Genomic DNA, 22,291 nt, shown 5'->3' with positions numbered 1-22,291 from the left:
CTTCCATAATTCAATAAGAACTGCCAGTTTGTGGTGACACTTCCTGACCGCCCGGGCCTGGTAACATCTGAATTATTTTCACAGAAGAACGGCAATATCGCTGCGAGGACTGTGACCAGCTCTTTGAGTCCAAGGCTGAACTAGCAGATCACCAGAAATTCCCCTGCAGCACCCCTCACTCAGCATTTTCAATGGTGGAAGAGGACTTTCAACAAAAACTCGAAAGCGAAAATGATCTCCGAGACATACATGCAATCCAGGAGTGTAAGGAATGTGACCAAGTTTTCCCTGATTTGCAAAGGTTAGAAATGGCATGTTGTGCTACGGAACATGTTTATTTACTCTGCAGTAAAGTGTTGTTGTTATGCGGTCGGTATGCTGGATTTTCAGAATTGATGCAGATGGAAAATTTGGAACCGCGATGGGCCTGACAAAGTGTGTTAGTGACCTGTTCAGAAATCGGTTTTCACTGGAAATTGTTATCTGTCAAATGTTGACAAAGGAGTTGGAATTAGTTGTTTTGATGCTAGACAGAAAATAATATGTTTATGTTTATTTAAGCAGCGTTATCGGCCACTGAAAGCCTAACCTTACAGCATAAGATATGACTTAGAGGAAGAATCAAGATTGCTGCAACAACACTGATGCCGATTAAAGTAATCATATGTCCAACAGTAAAGCGGCCTCTAGAAACATCTAGATGATTAAAAAAAAAAAAAGATTGGTTCTGGAATATACTTAATGAAAGATGATCTTTTGATCTGTGTAACCTGTGGATTTAATTTCAACTATTTATCTAAACTGCACATAGATAAAAGAATAAGAAAATCATGCCCAATGAAGAAAATGCTCCGTTTCCCAAAAGGGAAAAAAACAAACATGATCTAAATGAAATTATTCTTGAATACTTATTTTTAACAAAGTGAAAATAATATATCAGCAATATATTAACTTTTTATAGGCTTTTGAACTTCATTCAAGAACCTTCTTTTTTCTTTTTTCTTTTCTTTTCTTTTTTTTTTTTTTTTTTTTTTTTTTGAGTTTCTGTGAAAGAAAACAGCAACCCTGGAGCCTACCCTTGGAAATCTACCTTGATAATTATGCTATAGAATAGTCTTTCAGATCAGGGATGTATCTAACCAGCGAATGGTTTTCTGTTTCTACCTAATGGTTTTTGCCTTGGCCCACAAACAGTTTTAATAATTGCATTCATTTCTTTGCTTTTAAATCCAGAAATGATCCTTGGAACCTAGAATTAGAATTTCAAATGAGCATAATGTTGTATTTAAGTGGGTATGGTAGTGTGTCAACTGGCCTTACTCAACACTGTGAATTACTCATGGTTTATCTTGGACACTCCACCTAGTGCCCTTGACTATTTTGTTTCCTTTCTTTTCTTAGCACCTTCTCTCCTTTTCTCTCCTCTTTACCTCTGTAGACTGCCTTGCATCCTCTTCTCTGGCTAGGCTTCTTACAGGAAAAGAATCCATACAGTAGCCCTTGATTTTAGCACATATGTAACTAAAAAAGCATCAAGTATAACCCATTCCTTGAGGAGACTGAGTCAAATGAATGAGTTTCTAGGTTTGAAAATTCAGGCCTAATTTAGCTTTTAGAGTGAAAAGGGGAATGAGTAAAAGGGCTTTCCCAGTACCCTTTAAACTCATCTTTACTATTTAATATAAATCCATGTGGAGAATAAATCTGTTATAGATGTTTGGTAAAACATAGATTTGTAATAAAAATAGAGTCACAGCATGGCTCATAAATGTAACTGTGACCAAATTAAGAAATAAAATGAAAGTAATAAATACCAGTGGGTAAGGAAAGTATTTATACTGTAAAGCAGTATCTCTGATGCCAGAGATGAACTGTGTGTCCCTCAATTTTGTTATCAAAAATAATGGACAGCTTTATAAAACAAAAATTAGTGGACTAAACACTAAAATGTAATTTCTACTTCCCACTGGAAGTGTACGGCGACACTTGGAGGGAGATTCTTACTTTGACTAGCTGTAGGATTGAGCCTGAGTCAACTCCACTTAATGCCAAAACCAACTGTCAGTTTGGTTCCTTCAGACGTTCAGTGGAAAACAATAAGGAAACCTAATTATCTGGTACTGGATGAACCCTCAAAACTTACTATTCGGTAGCTCAGCCAGATGGATCTAGCATGTCACTGTGCAACCTGATGTCGACCATCTAAGTGGTATTTTTGGTTATATAATTTAGCCGTGTGCAGAACCTACATTCCCCAAATATTTTCCACTTTATTGAATCCTATATTGTTGCTTCATACTTTAAACAAATGAGAAATCCTTTTTGACATGGTAATTATTCAGTTCTGCATCTTTTCTGTAAAATGTTGAGGAAAAAAAAATGCCCCTTGCCTTCCCTGCCCGGCAAAAAAAAGGGGGGGGGGGCGAGGAACAAAGGTTGATATGCAAAAGTTGAAAAGCACCCGGGAGGCTAGGCAAAGCTCTATAAGTTAGGATAAAGTTCTGTGAAAAGTGGAGACGTCTCACTAATGACCAACTGGCTTGCTTCTATGTTTGTGAAAGAAATGCACATTTGCTTTGGTAAGAACCACTTACTTGCCTTTTTATTCTTTCTATCACTGATTAAGTGATAGCTGATAATTCCATGAAACGATAGGGATTTTATGCTGGAGTGGAAGAAAGAAAGAAAGAAAGAAAGAAAGAAAGAAAGAAAGAAAGAAAGAAAAGTGTTTTGTTTTTGTTTTTTGCATTTATTTATTTATTTATTTCCCCCCGCCCCGAATGCCATGGACTGTATTCTTGAAACTCTTATCATATCCTTGGAGTTAGGGCAGGGGAATAAGACTCCATGTACAGGCCAGTCTCTACCACTAGATTTCAGGGTTTACGACTTGACATACCCTTTGTAAAATAATATTTGTCACAAAATGGCATGCCTTCCTGGGTTGCTGAGGAAGTCAGGAAGAATATTCATCTGTGCAATGACTGGGAGATGTCCCTGACTCAGTTCAATGTTAACTGCAGTCGATGGTATCTCTCTCTTAACTCTCTTAATAACATTTCAACTTGTGTAACAAACAGAGGATTACATATTGTAGATAAAGATAGGTCTGTTCTTGTGACTCCACACACCTGTACTCTCCTGGTACCTTTTGTTCACAGAGATATCACCATTTGTGCTATTCAAATAGAATAGCATTACAAAGTCGACTGACTCATGGAGCAGGAAAAGTAAGTTCATGTGCCAATATGCATAGAGTTGTAGGGAGGAAGCTAAGGAAGAGAAAAAATATGAGAAAGATATCTCTAATTTATCAAGAGATGAGAAAGGATACATAGTTTTTCACGCACGCTGCCATGCGCACAGTCTATATGGCTACTGGGTATATTCCACGCACACAGACATCTTATCTTATTGGATACTAGAATTTAGAGTATTCATCTCCTAGAAAAATAAAACTTGGGAAAGAAAGAATGCTTACATGTTCAGTAGTTGCTGTTTTTTTTTTTTTAAATATCTTTTTACTATGGAGAGTTTCAAAATATACAAAACTAGGGAGGCTGGTGTAATAAACCCCCATAGACTCAGTTTCAATAATTATCATACAAGGCCAGTCTTGTCTCAGTTACACTCGTTCAGATTATTGAAACAAATCCTGGACGTTATGTCATTTTATTCATAAATAGCTCAGTATGCATCTGTAGAAAAAAAAAAGTAGTCTTTAAGACACAACTTTCAACACCACACTTTAAAAAATAATGACTCTTTAATACTACCAAATATAAAATCAGTGTTCAAATTCCCCCAGTTATCTCATTATTTTTAGCTTTTTGTTTGAATTGAGATCAAAATACGGTCCACCAATGCAATCAGTAGGCATATCTCTTATGTCTTGTTTAATTTATAAGTTCCTCCAAAGTCAGTCTTTTTCTTTCTTTCTCTCTCTCACTCCCCCTCTCCCTCATTAAAATTTATTTATAGAAGAAACTCCTTTTTTCCTGTAGCATTTCCTCCAGTCTGGGTTCTACTGATCATGTCTCCTTGGTGTTAACATCTTTCTCCATCTTCTCTATTTCCTGTAAAATATCCCAACCCTTGATCAGATTTAGGTTCATTGTTTTAGGAAGAATACCTCCTGATGTTATGGCTTATTTCCTTCAGGAGGCACCAGATTTATTTATGGATTGCCTAGATTTATTAATTGTTTATGTGCTGTAAAATGAATGTTTTCTACTTCTATCATTCTTCCATTATTTATTATCTATATTAATTCTATGCAGAGAAACTTCCCCTCATTGTTTATTTGCTCACCCCGAAGTACAGTTCATATAGGAAAGGCAGGACATGTGGGTGAGTTTTCCCCTTGATTTACTAGTTTTCAGAGTAATGATTTGACTTTCCAGGATCTTCCAAGGGTGAGGTTTTGCTTGTGTGATTTTGAATATTGTTTTTTTGTTAAAGGACAAGATTATTGTTTTTGTTGATGCTTAAATGTCCTCAGCTCTGGTCAGTGGATGTCTTTTCAAGTTGGTACCTTCTTTTGACATGATCTATAACTTTCTTGCTTTTTGCCATTATTAGACGTTCAAGGTCTGTCTTGGGCTTCAAATTTCAAACAGGCTAATTCTCCAAGGAGCTCTGGTTACTTTATTTAGGGGTATGTCCCAGTGTGTTATATGTGTGTATTTAATTACCAAACCTGTTACAAACTTCTGAATATCACAGCAATCCAGGATCTATAATATTTGCTTTTCATTACATTCAGGCAGATTTTATATGCAAGTTTTAAAGAAGACAGGGAAATATTTGAGAAGCAAAAATAGTCTAAGCTTTAAAACAGAGAAATTACGCTTACGAGAAACTTCTATGTTTTTCTTTTGAGAGGCTTTAATAGTACATTTGCTTAGAGTATTATACACTTTTCTTTCCTCCCCAATTCATAGGTGCTATAGATACACACTTCTATATCTATGTATATACATATTCACTCATCGGTGCCTCTGACTGACCATCCATCCATCCATCCATCCATCCATCCATCCCATTACATTGGGAAGTTGCTTATTGAATAGTTAGTGTCCAGATCACTTTCCCATATGGTGATATGGGTAGAAAAAAAAAGTACCTTTTTGAATCTAGAGGCTATATGCCTTAGATAGGATACCTGCCTGCATGTTCTTAACCATTTTTGAAGATCTTCTGTGTGAGTGTTTGTGTTTGAATGAAGTGGGTATGAGCACTGTGCGTTGCCCTTGGAATGGTGTAGTGGATTCAGAACTGGACAAATAACTGGACAAATAACTAGTCATTGACCGTGGCCCTAAATTGGCAGCTAACCCCCGATAGCTGTATCAGATTTATGTTCTAACCACAGGGGTTCTTCTCTGTGTTAGTGAGAGTCACGGTCTAGGAGAAATACATGTTTTTTTGTTCATTTGCAGGCCTGTTTCTTCTTCTTCATCTTCCTCACCTCAACGACTCTTCCTTCTTATTTCTTTAATTGCCAGTTGGATTACTAATAAAATGACATTCTGTTTATGAATGTGTTCTTTGTCACCATGGCTTATTAAATCAATTGTTCTCTTAACAGCCTGGAGAAACACATGTTGTCACATACAGAAGAGAGGGAATACAAGTGCGATCAGTGTCCCAAGGCATTTAACTGGAAGTCCAATTTAATTCGCCACCAGATGTCACATGACAGTGGAAAGCACTATGAATGTGAAAACTGTGCCAAGGTACAGTGAATTTGTAGACTACTTGGCCTCTCTCTGTCATCCTGCTCTCTCTTAATCCATCACTTGCTATGATATATAAAAACAAGCCTTGAGAGGGGAAACTATAAATATCTTGAGAAAAGTAGACTGAGTGTTGTATGCTAAAAGGCATTAGTACAGTGTATAAAAACACTTAGTGGGTATCCTTTTATTTTTGTAAGGGAGGAAGTGAGGCTTAATGGTGAGTTCCAGAACTAGGTGTCAGACATCCTTGGTAAATTCCTGGTTCCGCTACTGGCTTGCCAGTGTGGGGTTGTTTTATAGCCTTATGGAGAACGAAAATTTTATCCAACGCACATTTACTGATTTCTTTTAATAGCAATTTGTGAGGAAGTCACATAAAGTTTCTGAATGCCTATTCAGAAAGAATAGGAGACTCCTACATTTGCAGATTTTTCCACCCAAGGCCCCACCATAAATCATGAGTTGGTTCTAATTAAAAACGTAGTGCCTTAGTGGCCACTGCTAAACAGCATAGGGTGCAGCGAAAGCACTCCACCTTGACCACGACTCTGCAATGTGAAAACAGTAGTTCACATCATGTAATTTTCATGGTTCTCAATTAACTAGAAGATGCCCTAATGTCATTAAAGTTGATTCCTATTTCCAAAACCTTTTCATAGCATTTGAAGAGCTTTCTTCATGACAGTGGAAATTGTGGTATTTGAAATTATCTTTAGAGATGTTTTGAAGTGTGGGTGACTTGTTCTTTTCCTTTCTTTCTTTTCTTTTCTTTTCTTTCTTTTCTTTCTTTCTTTCTTTCTTTCTTTCTTTCTTTCTTTCTTTCTCTTTCTTTCTTTCTTTCTTTCTTTCTTTCTTTCTTTCTTTCTTTCTTATTTCTTAAATACAATGTTTAAAGGAATGGTTTTAGCTTCATTGTAATTTGCTGAAACACAGGGTGAACATTAACTCCTGAGGGGACTCCTTGAGTAGACGTAAGATACTTTAGTAAACTCCCCCCAGTTTTGTACATGGTGTGTCTTGGTTTAGAGGATGAAAATAGCACACCAGTTTTAATAATGTCTAGGCTGGCGTTTTATGATTCAACTCTAATTATTCCGAATGGGATCAAAAAGACCTTGAATGTGGTCTAATAGTGCCATAAATTATTTTGTTCGGCTGATACTGATGGACATTTCATGCTGAGGACCCAGAGCTGAATCATTTACGGTCCCTCCCTAGCCTAGAGAAGTGCACGCTTTGGAAAGATGACTTTTCTTTTGGTCTTGAGGGAGCAACAAATAAACAAAACCAAAACAAATAAACCAAATTCCTTCTTGAGTCATTCCTGGTCTTCTTTCTTGTGTCCTGGAATTAAGTTTCTTGATTAATCAGTACTCATTTCCTAGCAGGTTTTCACGGACCCTAGCAACCTTCAGCGGCACATCCGCTCTCAGCATGTTGGTGCCCGGGCCCACGCGTGCCCGGAGTGTGGCAAAACGTTTGCCACTTCGTCGGGCCTCAAACAACACAAGCACATCCACAGCAGTGTGAAGCCCTTTATCTGTAAGTTTTTAACACTCCAGCCCTCCTTCCTGCATCCTTCTCTCGTCCAAAAGGCATTGTGATGAGGAGTGTGGCCGCATGGCCGTAGAAGGGTCTGGGCGTTAGCTATTTATGGTCCAATCCAGTAGGGCTATTTTCTGTTACAAGAAAATATTTTACACTCAGATCCACGGTATTTTGTCCATAATCCCCAGGGTGTTTTCTTTTAGATGCAATCAATAATGAGCAGAGAAAGGAGAAGTCATTAAATAATGGAAGGGAAGCCTCCCCAGGTTGTAGGATTTAATAGAGACAACCAGACTTGTCTCCCACTGGAAATGGTCATGGCTTTGTGAAACTGCAAATGGCAGATGCCACTAAATAAGATGAAGTGATAAAAACCTGTTCTGGGTCAGAAAGGACTGGGAGTGTACCCCACTTGGCAAGTGGGCTTATGTGCACGTGTGTGTGTGTGTGTGTGAGTGTGTGTGAGGAGAGGGGGGCAGATAAACTTGCCCTTAATCTACAGATTTTTACCAATCACAGGCTGCCAGTCGGTAGTCCTTGGGGACTTGAAAAGCAGAACATTTTCACTTTGATGCGGGACCTGCTGCTTCCATAGCTCCCTCCCTGCACTAGAGCAGATTTACAGGCAGTGCATGTTCAGGGGACACCCAGTCTGACCACCTACTTAGAACGTCCCTGTACAGAGCACTTCAGTAACCTACTCCACATAAAGGAAAACTCTGTCCATTTGCTTCTTCTGTCCACCAACTCCCGTCCCCTGTATCGTGCAGTTGTTTTCTCCATCTGGGCAACGACTCTGGACTTCTTTTGATCCATTGCTCAGCAGGGCATACAAACACAGTGACTCACTGAGTTGTGCTACCAACTTCAAGACTGATTTTGGATCCAAACACAGAAGTGATTGAAGCACACTCCATGGTTGGCAAAACCTCTGATTTGGGAACCCTTACAAAACATTTTTTTTTTTTTTGACGAATAATGCAATAGTTTGTAGTAGGTGTACGAGACACTACTACAGGACCTGATGGGCAAAAAATAATTTTGAGTGCCAGCATGGAGATGCCACAGATTAGCCTGCCTCCTTTTTACCTCCACACAGCCCTCTTTTGTGCTTCCGAGCACCAGGGGGGCTATTTTTTCCAGCTTACACTAGAGTCTTGTTTTGCTCTTATGTTCCTCTGTTCCCTGGGTGGAGTGAAGAGGACTAGCTGATAAACAAAAGGGTGCTCTGGTCTCCCTTGGGGAAGCTCTGTTGAAAGTCACGGGAAATAAAGCATACAATAGAAATTTTAGACTTCTTGTCTCATAAAAGCATTTCTGACTCTAGGTCGTAACGCCCCTAAAAAAATGTACTTGCAAAGGGTTACGGGCATAAATTACTCATTTATTTCTGATTTCTCAGAAACAGACCTTGATACATTTATTGTGTTTGGGTGGAAAAAAAATAAGCCAAACAAATTATGATCACCCTTTTAACGCTTTCTCTATTACTTAAACCAAAAGTCAGAAATTGTAGATTCCTATCATCTAGGGTCCTGGGATCTGGAATTTTAATTGCGTTGAAGTCAAGTGTTTCATTTTAAAGCACTATAGGGTGTCCCTTTCCAATCAGCTTGTGCAACTATTTGCCATGAATGCGTTTTCAGTAATTATTGGTAAATTTAAATAGCAGATGGCATTCTTCAAATATAAAATCTGACAGAGAACCATGGGGTAATTATGAATAATAGCCATGTAATTTCAGAACAAAAGAGGAGAGTTGGTGTGGAGATTGAGAGTGGAGGAGGTTCACCTAGAGTTGATATCTGTTTCTCACCAGAAGGCCACACACCACGATTTACCCCCACTGGTGTGTTTATGGCAACTGTCTCTTATTACAGTGTACCGCCAAGCTTGAGTCCAAAGTCACCAGCACTAAGGTAATTACTCACTGCCTTTACAGAAACCTCCAGCTTTCCCAAATAGAAACCACATGCTCTAATAGGCTGAACATATTCAAAATACCTCTTAATTTGTTTAATAAGTAGAAAAATGCAATGTTAACTGCTGGCTAATTCCTTATTACTAAGAAAATTACAGTAGAGTGTAGACTTCAACATCAATTGAGCCGTTTACCTGGAGGCCTGGTGGTTTGTGGTGGGCCAGACCAGACCTTCAAGTGAGAAAAACAAAGCCCCTGCCCAGGGTAACATCCCAGATTCTATGCCCCTGAGACCTGACGTAGACTTCGCTCATTTGTGTAACAGAGGGTGCAACCAGGAAAGTCAGATGTCCCTTCTGTTACTCTGATGTAGAGAAGGTCTTGATTTCTCAAATCCATCCAGCTAGAGAGGTATAGAGGGCAACGTTCCTTTGCCAAAAAATGGCAACCCTTTCAAAAGTTTAGACCATGGTTGAAGACCCATCGAGACATTTTCTCAACGCCTTTTAATACCCTAGAGGAGAGGTGTTACTTTCTTGATGAGTGTACTTTTAGAATTCCAACGACATTTTATTTACTCTTTCTTGTTAGTGCTCATAGCTGAATTAGTGTAACTAGTGAAAGCCCCATGTTTCTACCCTCGACGTCATATGGTTTTAATTAGCATATCAAAGAATTTAAATAGCGTGTATATTTATTGTATATGGTTGAAGAGTACATACTTTTGAAAGCAGCCTCTGGTCAATATATTCCAGTAGGATGATTTGAAAAGAAATCACTCACATCTTCTCTTCCCATTAAAATGCATGTTACGGCCTCTATAATGTCATGAATCACCCCACAGTGGAAAGCTCCTTTACTATTTACTAAGCACCCTGATATATGTAGCAGTGCATTTTAATCAGTAGTAGTAAAAGAAATATTGTGGAATCACTTGGTACTTCCTGTTTGGTGGTGTGTGGGATAATCCAACTTTTGGGTGAGTTTCGCATGACTGAACATCTATAAAATCTCCTTCGAGTTTTTTTTTTTCTTTCTTTCTTTCATTTATTATTGCTTTGACTTAGGAGCTCAACCATTCTTCGCTTAAAGGCAGCCATCACATGAAAGCAATAAATGTTGCATTTTGCCTTCAATTTTATTTCTTACACAAATTTGTTTCAGTAATTACCGACAAGGCGTATCGTGTTTCTGCATGTGTTAAACGTGCACAGAATCGTTTACAGTGAGCTCACACGTAACGTGGATTCACCTCTACTAATGCAAGATAAAAAATGTGATGCGTAGGAAAAGGAGGCCTAGTCTGCTGAACTGCCAAGTCAGGGGGACTCTTACCCAGCCCAAGGGTTTTTAAAGGTTCCGAAGTTCGGTCTGAAAAGACACCTTGTGAGGAGGAAGATGTTCTACTTTGTTGGCAAAGGCCCTGCCAAGAGGGTTCTTTCCCAGCCTCACCCTGCTGTGTTCTCCCTGGATGAGAGCATTCAGAGCACTCTCCCCTGCTTACCATAGTTGGCTGAGCCCCATAGAAGTCAAGCCCTGAGATAACCGGCGAAGATATGACAACAAGTGGACATATTTCCCAAGGACGGGGGTTTCATAAATGCAGGAAGGTTAGCACAACCACTGGTGTGAGGGGAAGTCAGAGGACGTGATCATAGTTCATGGGAACCAGCAATGCAGGATGGGCCACATTCAATTTAGTTTCCTTTGCAGGCTTAAAATAGAGCCATTGTAAATTATGTCAGTCTTTCTCAAATCATGAAAATGATTGTTAAAAATGTCTCAGAATACACAATGTGCATTGTTGTGTGGCTTTGATGTGTGAATGATGAGAGCGTATGATATAATGCAAATTAAATAATGGTAGAGCAGTCACAGGCCTTTTTCCCCAAGGGGGGAGGGGATGAAGGTAAAGTTGCTGGTTGAGGGAGAGGCTGTTTTATTTTGCTTCGGTGCCTACGACTTAGAATTGTGGAAGTGGGCTGAAATTTGAAAGGGGCTCCTGTTATGATTCGTGCCTAAGACTCTATAATTTTTAAGATTCTGTTAGGGTCGTGTGTGGGTGGGAAATCCGTGCATGCTGGAATTTGGACTTTCCTATAACTATTTAAATACACAAATATGATGCAAAGCACTATGCAGTGGGGAGGACAAACTATTTAAGTATATTTATATATGATCTATTTGTGCTGCCTCAAGACATTTGTCAGGTTGGATGCCTTGCTTTGGAATCTAGTGAAATGGGGATTTCTGTGTTTGGAGCGCCCAGATTGGTACCTCCAACGACTTTTCCTGGCTTCCTAATTGAAATTCTGGGTAAAACCAATTGTGATACTTGCTAAATTCAGAAGCAATTGCCATAAAGCCTGAGATTCTTTTTTGTTGTTTGCACACAGGTGAGGTCTGCCATAAATCCTATACTCAGTTTTCAAACCTTTGTCGTCATAAGCGCATGCATGCTGATTGCAGAACCCAAATCAAGTGCAAAGACTGTGGACAAATGTTCAGCACTACGTCTTCCTTAAATAAACACAGGAGGTTTTGTGAGGGCAAGAACCATTTTGCGGCAGGTGGATTTTTTGGCCAAGGCATTTCACTTCCTGGAACCCCCGCTATGGATAAAACGTCCATGGTTAATATGAGTCATGCCAACCCGGGCCTTGCTGACTATTTTGGTGCCAATAGGCATCCTGCTGGTCTTACCTTTCCAACAGCTCCTGGATTTTCTTTTAGCTTCCCTGGTCTGTTTCCTTCCGGCTTGTACCACAGGCCTCCTTTGATACCTGCTAGTTCTCCTGTTAAAGGACTATCAAGTACTGAACAGACAAACAAAAGTCAAAGTCCCCTCATGACACATCCTCAGATACTGCCAGCTACACAGGATATTTTGAAGGCACTATCTAAACACCCACCTGTAGGAGACAATAAGCCAGTGGAGCTCCAGCCCGAGAGGTCCTCTGAAGAGAGGCCCCTTGAGAAAATCAGTGACCAGTCAGAGAGTAGTGACCTTGATGATGTCAGTACGCCAAGTGGCAGTGACCTGGAAACAACCTCGGGCTCTGATCTGGAAAGTGACATTGAAAGTGATAAAGAGAAATTTAAAGAAAATGGTAAAATGTTCAAAGACAAAGTAAGCCCTCTTCAGAATCTGGCTTCAATACATAATAAGAAAGAATACAGCAATCATTCCATTTTCTCACCATCTTTAGAGGAGCAAACTGCGGTGTCAGGAGCTGTGAATGATTCTATAAAGGCTATTGCTTCTATTGCTGAAAAATACTTTGGTTCAACAGGACTGGTGGGGCTGCAAGACAAAAAAGTTGGAGCTTTACCTTACCCTTCCATGTTTCCCCTCCCATTTTTTCCAGCATTCTCTCAATCAATGTACCCATTTCCTGATAGAGACTTGAGATCGTTACCTTTGAAAATGGAGCCCCAATCACCAAGTGAAGTAAAGAAACTGCAGAAGGGAAGCTCTGAGTCTCCCTTTGATCTCACCACTAAGCGAAAGGACGAGAAGCCCTTGACTCCAGGACCCTCCAAGCCTCCAGCAACACCTGCCACAAGCCAAGACCAGCCCCTCGATCTAAGCATGGGCAGTAGGAGTAGAGCCAGTGGGACAAAGCTGGCCGAGCCCCGTAAAAACCACGTGTTTGGGGAAAAGAAAGGAACCAACATTGACCCAAGACCAGCATCGGATGGTTCCTTGCAGCACGCTAGACCCACTCCTTTCTTTATGGACCCTATTTACAGGTAAGGGTGGATAGGAGACGGTTACACGCGGACGTGTGTACGGAGGGCAGGTTTTACATCAGAAAGCTTTGGCTTTTAACAAAGTGTTTTTGTGATGATTATAAGGCAGAGAGTAAAGTTGTTTGATCTAGTGAATTCATTCTTTATTCAGGCGGTCAACTCATTAGGTTTGGACTTATTTTTGGATGTCTCTGAATTTGGGGTTTTGGATGAGGCCCACAGAGTCCTTTCCCTTGACAATAAATGTATTTTTAAACACATTTTTTAAGTGGAAAATATGGGAAAGCCATATTTAAAGCAAGTTGTCAAGTGGCAGAAGAATGAGGCTCCTGAAGGATTAATGCAAGTATGTGTGGGCACTTAAACGGGTCAGGAGATTTGGAATGAGATGGGACATAGAGCAGCGTGAGTTTTCTCTTTGTTAACCTACCAAGACGTCCTTAGTAAGTACCGTTCATATTCAGTTTCTAAATAAATCTCCCCGGAGCCCAAAGTGAATGAAATATTAGTCGCAAAAATGTCTTGTATATAATGTGAATGGTTGGTTGTGAAAAACATGTCTCTGTTTATACCTTCATCCTCCAGTTTTCTTTGACACACCCCAAAATTTTAGGGGGGAAACATATATGCTTAATAAAAAGACTCTTAGGCAGTATTCAGTAAAGCTCCCTTGACATTCAGAATGATTTAGTTTTTAAATGCCCGCTTTCTTTAAATGTATGAATAACAGTAATTGTGCTTATCATGTTTTTCAAACATTACCAAGCCTTTTCAGATTTACTTTCTCACTCAAGTCTTGAGCATGGTCAAGAAGTAATGGAAGGCCTGGATCATTGTTGGACTTGTTTAAGATGAGACTATTTTCATGTTTTTGCCCGATTCTCTCTTACAGACAGACAATTTTGGGCTAGTCTTTTATTCAACAATACTTACTGACTCCTATTACTTAATAGGAACAAGAGCTGCAAACCCTTCTCACAAAACGACTTTTCTGCCTCAAATTATCTATAATACATTAACTAAGAAACAGTGCCGGTATGTGGAGGGCTAACCTGACATGAAGGGGATTAGAAAGGAAAATGCAAAAATATCTCAGAACAATTGGTACCATGCTTGGGTGCTCCCCCCCCACCCCAATTATTATGCCTTGATTCCTGTGGTAGTCCCAATAAGAGAAGGGAAAACTCCACACACCCATTACTCCTAACCGTCCTCTTGCTTAGTGGAGACTCAGCCTCCTCTCTGCTATTTCAATCTGAATTAAGGCCTTAGGCCTGTCATTTTACCAAAGTCATGAAAGACCTGAACACCAGTTTTTGTGGAAAGCCTGAGTTGAAATCTCAGCTTTCCCGTGTCTCAGAATTTAAAAAAAAAAAAAATCCATAAAATGGGCATAAGAGGACCTATTTCAATAACTGAGAGAGTGTTTGCAAAACAGAGCATATATAAAATTTCAAGAAGTGGTAGCTGTTTTTATTAATTTTGATTCTATTTTTAAAAGCATACTTACTCAACAGTCCTTAAAAGAAAATTACCAACAGTTGGTAAAAAAAAAATTAATTCCATCCACGATCTCATTTCCTGTACTCTTAATGGAAAATAGAATGACAAACATTTCTAAAACGAAAGGGATATGCAGATAAGTTTTAGACATCTCTGCTCCTCTTCCTTTTTCCTCCACCCCCTTTGGCCTGCCCTGTTCATCAGCAGTGGCATCCTAAAGAAGACGCCTATATTTCAAAAAGTAGACAGCAGGGTGCACAGTATGCTTAGAAACACTCCTGCTGGCATTGGCAAGTATGGGAGAAATATAATGAATACCCAGGGGAACGCTTTCTTGGTAGAAAAATGACTTTAATTTTCAAACTGAACTCTGTCCTCGTGATTTCAAAATCATCCAGCCTTCTCGTCCCCGTTTGAAATGGAAAGGTACAAATGTGTGACCAACGCCTCTGGTTTCATGACTCTTCATTTTTTATATTTCCTCACTATTGTTATTACTGGTCATTCAATAGGATTTTGTCATTATAAATAGGACCTTCTTTCTTTGAGTGCCTACAAGTGCCATGAGTATTCTTCAAGAACTGAACAGATGTCTTTATATTTTTATTAGTATGCTTCCTAGAAACCTACCGTTTGCTTTATTGTTAGCTGTTTTAAATGTCAGTAATTACACAGTGATTGATATATGAGACTGATTCATCTCCAAAAACTAATTTTAACCTTTCAGAGTAGAGAAAAGAAAACTAACTGACCCACTTGAAGCTTTAAAAGAGAAATACTTGAGACCTTCTCCAGGATTCTTATTTCACCCACAAGTAAGTATTTTGAATTTGAGACTTCAAGCTTGTAAACTAACTTGTTGATCCTGAAAAGCAGGTGCAATGAAATGAAAGAAATCTTGAGAACATTAGGATTTCCTATGACGCTGGTGTGGAAGGACACAGGAAATTCTAGCAGAATTCAAACCCAAACTCTTTAAAGAAAAAGAAATTAATGTATGTCTAAAAACAACATGTTTTGGGTGTTAAATTGTTGTCTGCTGTTAACTGCTTATTGAGCCAAAGTGTATTTTGGAGTGAGCAAAATTCAGTTAAGAAAATAAATATTGAAGTTGTCCTTTGTGTTTAAAAATGACTGCTGGTGAGAGGTAGATCATACTGTGACTCGTCCCAAACTCATGAAGGGCCTTCAAGTTCCTTTAGTGCTTAGATAAAAAACAGGAAATGAGTCTACCTGACAAGTTGTTACCATAGAGGGTGAAGGAATTTATCTAGAGACCATTGGGCATTCCAGCGAAGTTCTGTAATTGCACAAGAATTTACCACAATACACAGAGCTGTTTGCTGAATGGAGCTGTGTCCATTTATCAAAATATATACAGTTTCCCATTGCAGGGAGAATGCAGAGCGGTGCCATCTAATGGGTTCATCCCTGTGACCTTACATATTGGGTTATTTTTAAGAACAGTGTTTACATATCAGTCAACATGCAGAGTGTTGAATTGTATTGAAAGACCAAATATATAAACATCCTAAATGTGTTTTTTTACCTGATATTTTGTTTTTTATTTCTGTTTTTTTTTTTTAAAGGATGTAAGCTCTGGTCTTTATAGATGGCAAGCAAAATTTTTCTGAAAATGCTTAAAATCAGTGAACTAATTGATTCTGTTTCAATATATTCAAACTAAAAGTTATGCTCCTCTAATAAAATTGGTGGAATTTTATGCAAGCAGTCTTAAAGGAAGTTATGAGGTAATTAAATTATCTGGGGATACGACTCTCCCTGCCCCTCTGCTCCTTCTTCTTCAAACTTTTCAAGTACTTCCTCAAAGTCCTGAACAACAGAGTATGAGAGTGAAGAGGTACATCTTCCAGTTAGATGGAGAAATCGATCATTGCTCAAAAATTCTATTTCAAAGTGAGAAAATATATGATTTGGTATTAAAAGGGTTAGAAATGTTCCAGTTAGTATGCATTTTACATAGAAAGGCTAAGGAATGATATTATTTACATAATTACTTTATGGAAAAGAAAAGTTATAAAATAGGTAAATGTTTATCAGGTACTTATAATTTTACATTTAGGTTGATTCAAATTGCACTTTTAGGCCTCATGGGCTAATAAAGCTGAACATAACATGCATTTTGTGTCAGATATTGCACAACAGGTGTATCTTTCTTGATAGCTTACTTTCTAATTATAAGAAACTGCTCATGGGGATGCTATAGTTATATACGTTTAGTTACAGTAATAAAATTCTCTCCATATTCTATTACCTTTAAAATCTGGCAACTAATCACTTCTAAATTAAGTGCTATGGGTACATGGTATCACGGAGGGAAAAAGAGATTGAGATTCAGGATCCCTGAGTGACTCAGTCTACCTGGCTCTTAGTTCCTTATCTGTAAGATGAAAGAGTTGGCTGTAAGGTCCCTATTGTTTCTGAAATTCAAAGATTAAAAAAAAAAAAAAAGAAATTCAAAGATTTCTAGCTTAGCCAAAGTAAATTTTTGCTGGTTCATAAGATGGGCAATCTATTGTCTACCAATAGCACCACATGTGCATTCAAGTGTTATAGTATGTAAAAAAAAAAAAAAAAGTGTTCTGGTATGTACTTACTTTTAATAAAATAATAGAAGAAAATCTATTATCTCTTGGTATTTCCAAAGCGAATGAAGGATCACAAAAGGTGAGGCATCTGGACAGTGCTTGGGGCATCTGTACAGCCCTTGCAAACATGCCTGCAGGAGTGCAGTGGCAGTGTGTGCCTCCTTCCCACGCCAGACTGTCATGTCTTGGTGGAAAGGACTGCCTACTGCTGCTATTAGAACAGGACCCAAGAGGGATAATCAAAATATTTAGCACCTTGTACATCATGAATACGGACCGATCGGAATGCACTCCTGACGTTCTGAAGCAGGATCTTGAAAGTCCTCGCAGCACCAGTTGTTAAAGCTGTAGTTGCTGGCTGGTGGGCTCTCTGAAGGGTCTTTTGAGATGTGGCCAGGTTGGTAGGAGGACAGTTCAAGGTTCTTGGAGCAGAGGCTATTTGCCAGCTACTGCAGAAAGATTTTATCATTTTTATAACCACCGTGGCTGTTTTTTGTGGGTAATGGCTGTATATCACTGGGGTACAGATGAAATAACAGCTGTCACCTGGGATAAGCTTGGGCCACTGAATTTTCCTCAAGCCTTCAGACCAGAGTCTGTTCTCTCAGAAAATCTGCCTCAGATATTCTAAAGTTTCAGCAGAATTCTTGTTCTTTCTAGCACTCAGTTTCATTATAGCCTCAAGATCCACTTTCCCATAAATAAACACAAACAGAGACAAGCTGTGAGGATTTGGGCCAGAAATGAGTGCTTTAGGACTGGTTTTACTGCTTATTAGCAAAAATGCTTAGGTTTTGAGCAAAACAGTTCATCTCTCTGTGCCTTCTCTCTGCATGCTGGGAATACCCCATCTAGCCTTACCTGCATAGCTGTGAGGGTTCACGTACAATACGTGGTATGACCCCTTGGGCTTGGCAAGTGGAAGAACCTAAATGAAGAAGAGCTTTCATTATTGTTGAATGCAGAAGTACTCCATTTTGAATGTGAAGGAATGTCAGTAAAATACTCTCCCGCCATCCTTTGAGCCCAGTTTCTTTGGTGGGACTACACCTATATCTAGAAGTACTTGGAAAGATGCTCACTGTGTTCTTGGCACTGCCTCATTGGCCAGAAGTAAGGGTGGCACAGAGCCGGAGGCCGAAATGGAAGCCCTAGCCTCTGCTCCCAGGGCTTGCCATGATTTTGTAGCTAAACAAATGCTTGGATAAGACCATTCATTATTTCATTTTGCATTTAAAGTACATTGGAGCAAATCATATGGTCCCTCTGGGGCTTCTGAATCTTTGTCTTCCAAATGGGAATAATACTTTCCCTATGTATTTCTCAGAGTTATAATAATAATATCATCATCATAGAAAGGAAACCGCATATTCTTACTGCTTTAGGGAAAACATAGATATAGGTATAGAAAGTCTTGGTAGTGGTCTTCTCTAGGCAAGTTTGATTTTAGAATTTGTGTGTGTCTTTGTATTTCTACTCAGTATGTTCCTTCCCAGGGCACAGTTCCTAACTAATGAAAGGTGAAAACCTCAATAGACACTTAGATATTTATTGATTTTTTAAAAATTATTTATTTGTTCATGACAGAGAGAGAGAGAGAGAGAGAGAGGGAGGGAGAGGCAGAGACACAGGCAGAGGGAGAAGCAGGCTCCATGTGGGGAGCCTGATGTGGGACTTGATCCCGGGTCTCCAGGATCAGGCCCTGGGCTGAAGGCAGGCTCTAAACCGCTGAGCCACCCAGGCTGCCCATATTTATTGAATTGTATTGGAAGAGTATTAGGCCATCTCACTGCCTCTTGGAAAAATAATGTGTGTTTTTAGAATCTTGTCAAAAATATCTAGAAGATATAGGAACACATACAAAATTAAAAGACAATTGCTGTGGAGTTTTTTAATTATTATTCTCATGATCTGAATTCCTCACTTAATTCAATTTTTTTTAATTTATTTTTTATTGGTGTTCAATTTACTAACATACAGAATAACCCCCAGTGCCCGTCACCCATTCAATTTTTTAAAGAAGTATGCTTTCTGTGTCAGGCCATGAGAGGACTATTTAGATTTCTATTTTTCTTTTATAAGTAAGTTAGTTTAATATAAGGTAGAGATAAGTATTATAGAGGTTCTTTCTTGATAGATTGAAAATTGTTTGTAGAGTCTTGGTTAGATTACAATTTTGAAAAGGAATGATAGCCACAGGGAGGTGAGACGCAGGGAATGGTGTTCTGTGATCTCTAGAATGTCCATTTCATTGGGTACTTTGCATTTTAGGTGCTTGGCATTTACATTGATGGCTCATTTGAACTGCCCTAGAAATCATTTGGCAATTGTGCTGTCGTAAAACTGGCTTTTCCTCCTTGGTTTGATTTTCCTATACTCTAAATATATTTTGGGTGGCTAATACATTTTATTTCCAGATGTTTGGCTTGTATACATCTGCAAAAAGACTCTGTTTTACCTCTGTTTCTGTCCTTTATTCATTCATTTTTATTTTCTTCTTTTTAAAGTGTCTGACTATCCTGTTAGTATATCCCAAAAAACTGAGAAAAAGTCTTTTTCCAAGTTATCATTTATATATATTGATGTAAAAATCAGTTAAGTCTTTTGTCCTTCATCTTCTATTTTGCTTTCGACAAAGTGTTTCTTCTTGTTAGCTTTCCTCCACAATGAATCTTTTATCCTTAAAAACTGTGTATCTTCCTTATTAAAGATACCATAGCTTATAAGGGCAAGAAATAACCCATGTAACCAAGCAAAATGATAATTTTAAGGATACGACATTTGTGCTTCCTGGAAGAGTTCACCTCCCAACTCACTGAAATTTTCCCCAGTGATTCTTGTCATAAGCCGACATAGGTAGCTATACGTTTGTAGTTGTTTTCATTAATGTCCTTCTTGTTCTGACCACTAATGGTCTGAATCCCATGCTAATAAAAGTCAAGCAGCGCATTTCCAAGTACATTACTTTTTTCTTACCCAGTGATTTACGTTTGAGTAAATATCTTCTTCGTTATTAATGTTATACAAATGCAAGAGACTAGACGTTTTTTTTCAGGAAATTACTGAAGTTGTATCTATTAAAGTTTAGGACTCTCTTGTTTTGCAGTGAGTAAAAACAAATAAGGAAGTATCTACTTCACTCTTTAAGATTTGGTAGTAGGTAATGTTTAGCTTTCTTGGAAAAAAACATTCTGGTTTATAACCTTGATTCTAAAATTTAATTTAGGTAAATAGAGGAAATCCAGCAGTGTTATAAAAACATTTAATTTTCATTTCCAAAGCCTTTACTCAAGGTACAGTTACATGATAAGCAAAAATGACAAAGTCTGTATAAATGTTAATTTCTCAAAGGATAGATTGCAATAAAGATACTGATACAGAAGTAATTTTTTGTTTTTGTTTCAATTTTGCTCCCAGTTCCAACTGCCTGATCAGAGAACTTGGGTAAGTTTCCTACTTATATTTTTGACTAAAATAATGTAGCATTAAAAGGAAAACAACTAATATTATAAAATGCTGTACAGACATGAAGAATTCTGAGCCGCCTTCCATTAAATGACACGGCTTCAGCAGATCGTTTTCCAGCTTTGTCAAGCTGCAAAATACTTTCCGTTTTAATTGGGCATTTAGTGTGCTATAAATTGTTTACAGAAAGAAGTTTATTTTATAAATTTGACCCATTCCATGTAATTATACCTTGATGTAGAACTCTTTCGCGGCACTTGGGAGCATGTTTGTTAAAAGAGCCTTCGAAATGGGTCACTAAGTGGAAACAACCATTATTTGGGGGAGCCTGTATCAGCATGTTAAAGATGCTTTTGATAAGGCCTTCAAAAGGTTAAAACCTGAACTTACATGTAGACACAAGCTGACATTGGAATTCACATCCGTATATCCCAGGGCAGAACTTAGTTCTGGCTATTTGGAGTAATAAGACTAAATGTTTAAAAATCCATATCTAACCAGTGAATGAATCTTTCAGCCTTGGGTCTCACTTCCTCAACTTTCAGTTCTTATTTCCAGATACAGGCAGTTGTCAGGTAATAATACCAAGAGACAGCTCTATTTTTTGCTCAAGACACAAAGAATACTGCTTATTTTGTTTTCACTCTCAAAGAAAACTTTAGGTCGATGGAAATCCATATAAATAACATGTATTATCAAATTGACTCTAATTATATATACTTTTACTCTTTCATTCTCTTCTTTACTCAGGATTATTCTGATTCTGAGATACGGGTAAAATCTTGGAATGCAGTTCAATTCTTTTTGTCACTGTATAATTAGATATAAATTATGTTAAGTTGGAGCACTGTGGCACTTACTGTTTCCTCTGACATTAGATTTTCCTTACCAGAAATTCCTCCGTTTTCTTTCTTCCGTGGAGTATGTGATGAATTGTGATTTTTCTCATTTTGATAGACGTTTAAGGATTAAGTTCATTTATTTCAAAAGTGTAAGGGAAGAGAGGGAGACAGAGAGAAAGAGAGAGAGAGAGAGAGAGAGAGAGACTTCCTTGGACAAAGTTGTGCAGTTGATGGAGTTGTGCTTTGATTACCTGGCTTATGTTTCTAGTGATATTTCTAGTGTTCCTCCCTGAGTATCATGCCTCCGGGTCCTCCTCCCTTCTAAGGTGGAAATATTACTTGACAGTACCTATGTGGCTGGCTGCATCTTTCATAAGGCGCTGTCCCCTACATATATGTCCAATGGTTCCACCAGTTTACAAAACCAAGTCAGATTTTAGGTTAGACTCCCTTTCCTGATGACACAAGGGTATAGCAGCTGCCATTGCAATGCTTTGGAAACACTTCCATTCCCTGAATCATAGGGCTTTCAGAGCTATGACTTCTACTCGTATTATAAAACACAGATATTAGTGGGAGCTACTAAAATACTAAAGTTTATCATTTTTAGTGGTAAACACATTCTAAGGAATTGGATAATCATAACTGCTGAATGTGATACATGGAATGAGATGGCCGTAAACCATGAATACTTACTTCTCCCCCAAAAGGCCATGATTTTGAGATTTCTTAAGATTATCAAGTGAATAAATATAGAAAACTACCAAATCTACAAACTTTCCCATCATAAGTTATTTATGAGAAGTTAGTTGTTTTATGATAAAGGCATGTGTAATCTAATTTGTAAAACATTAGGTCACATAATTCATGGTGCCATTGGACATATCATTTCATATAATCAGATTGTCA

The 22,291-nt window shown here is 38.4% G+C and overlaps 1 protein-coding gene across 22 annotated transcripts in view; it reads left to right on the top strand.

Annotated features, from left to right (window-relative positions):
• The window catches only part of MECOM (MDS1 and EVI1 complex locus), a 552,947-nt gene that overhangs the window by 508,794 nt on the left and 21,862 nt on the right, over positions 1 to 22,291 (top strand). For 9 of the 22 annotated variants that reach the window (XM_072807999.1, XM_072807989.1, XM_072807994.1 and 6 more), the window contains 6 exons: positions 85 to 301; positions 5,591 to 5,738; positions 7,127 to 7,283; positions 11,607 to 12,963; positions 15,194 to 15,281; positions 20,493 to 20,519. In XM_072807999.1, coding sequence (XP_072664100.1) covers positions 85 to 301; positions 5,591 to 5,738; positions 7,127 to 7,283; positions 11,607 to 12,963; positions 15,194 to 15,281; positions 20,493 to 20,519 — 1,994 coding nt within the window. The remainder of the gene's footprint in view (positions 1 to 84; positions 302 to 5,590; positions 5,739 to 7,126; positions 7,284 to 11,606; positions 12,964 to 15,193; positions 15,282 to 20,492; positions 20,520 to 22,291) is intronic. The other 13 variants (XM_072807991.1, XM_072808003.1, XM_072808007.1 and 10 more) reach the window with 5 other exon arrangements.

The sequence above is a fragment of the Canis lupus genome, chromosome 31, assembly GCF_048164855.1.
Source record: "Canis lupus baileyi chromosome 31, mCanLup2.hap1, whole genome shotgun sequence".
Classification (NCBI taxonomy): Eukaryota; Metazoa; Chordata; class Mammalia; order Carnivora; family Canidae; genus Canis; species Canis lupus.
Note: the sequence above shows the minus strand (reverse complement) of the source record. Positions and strands in the feature narration are given on the sequence as shown.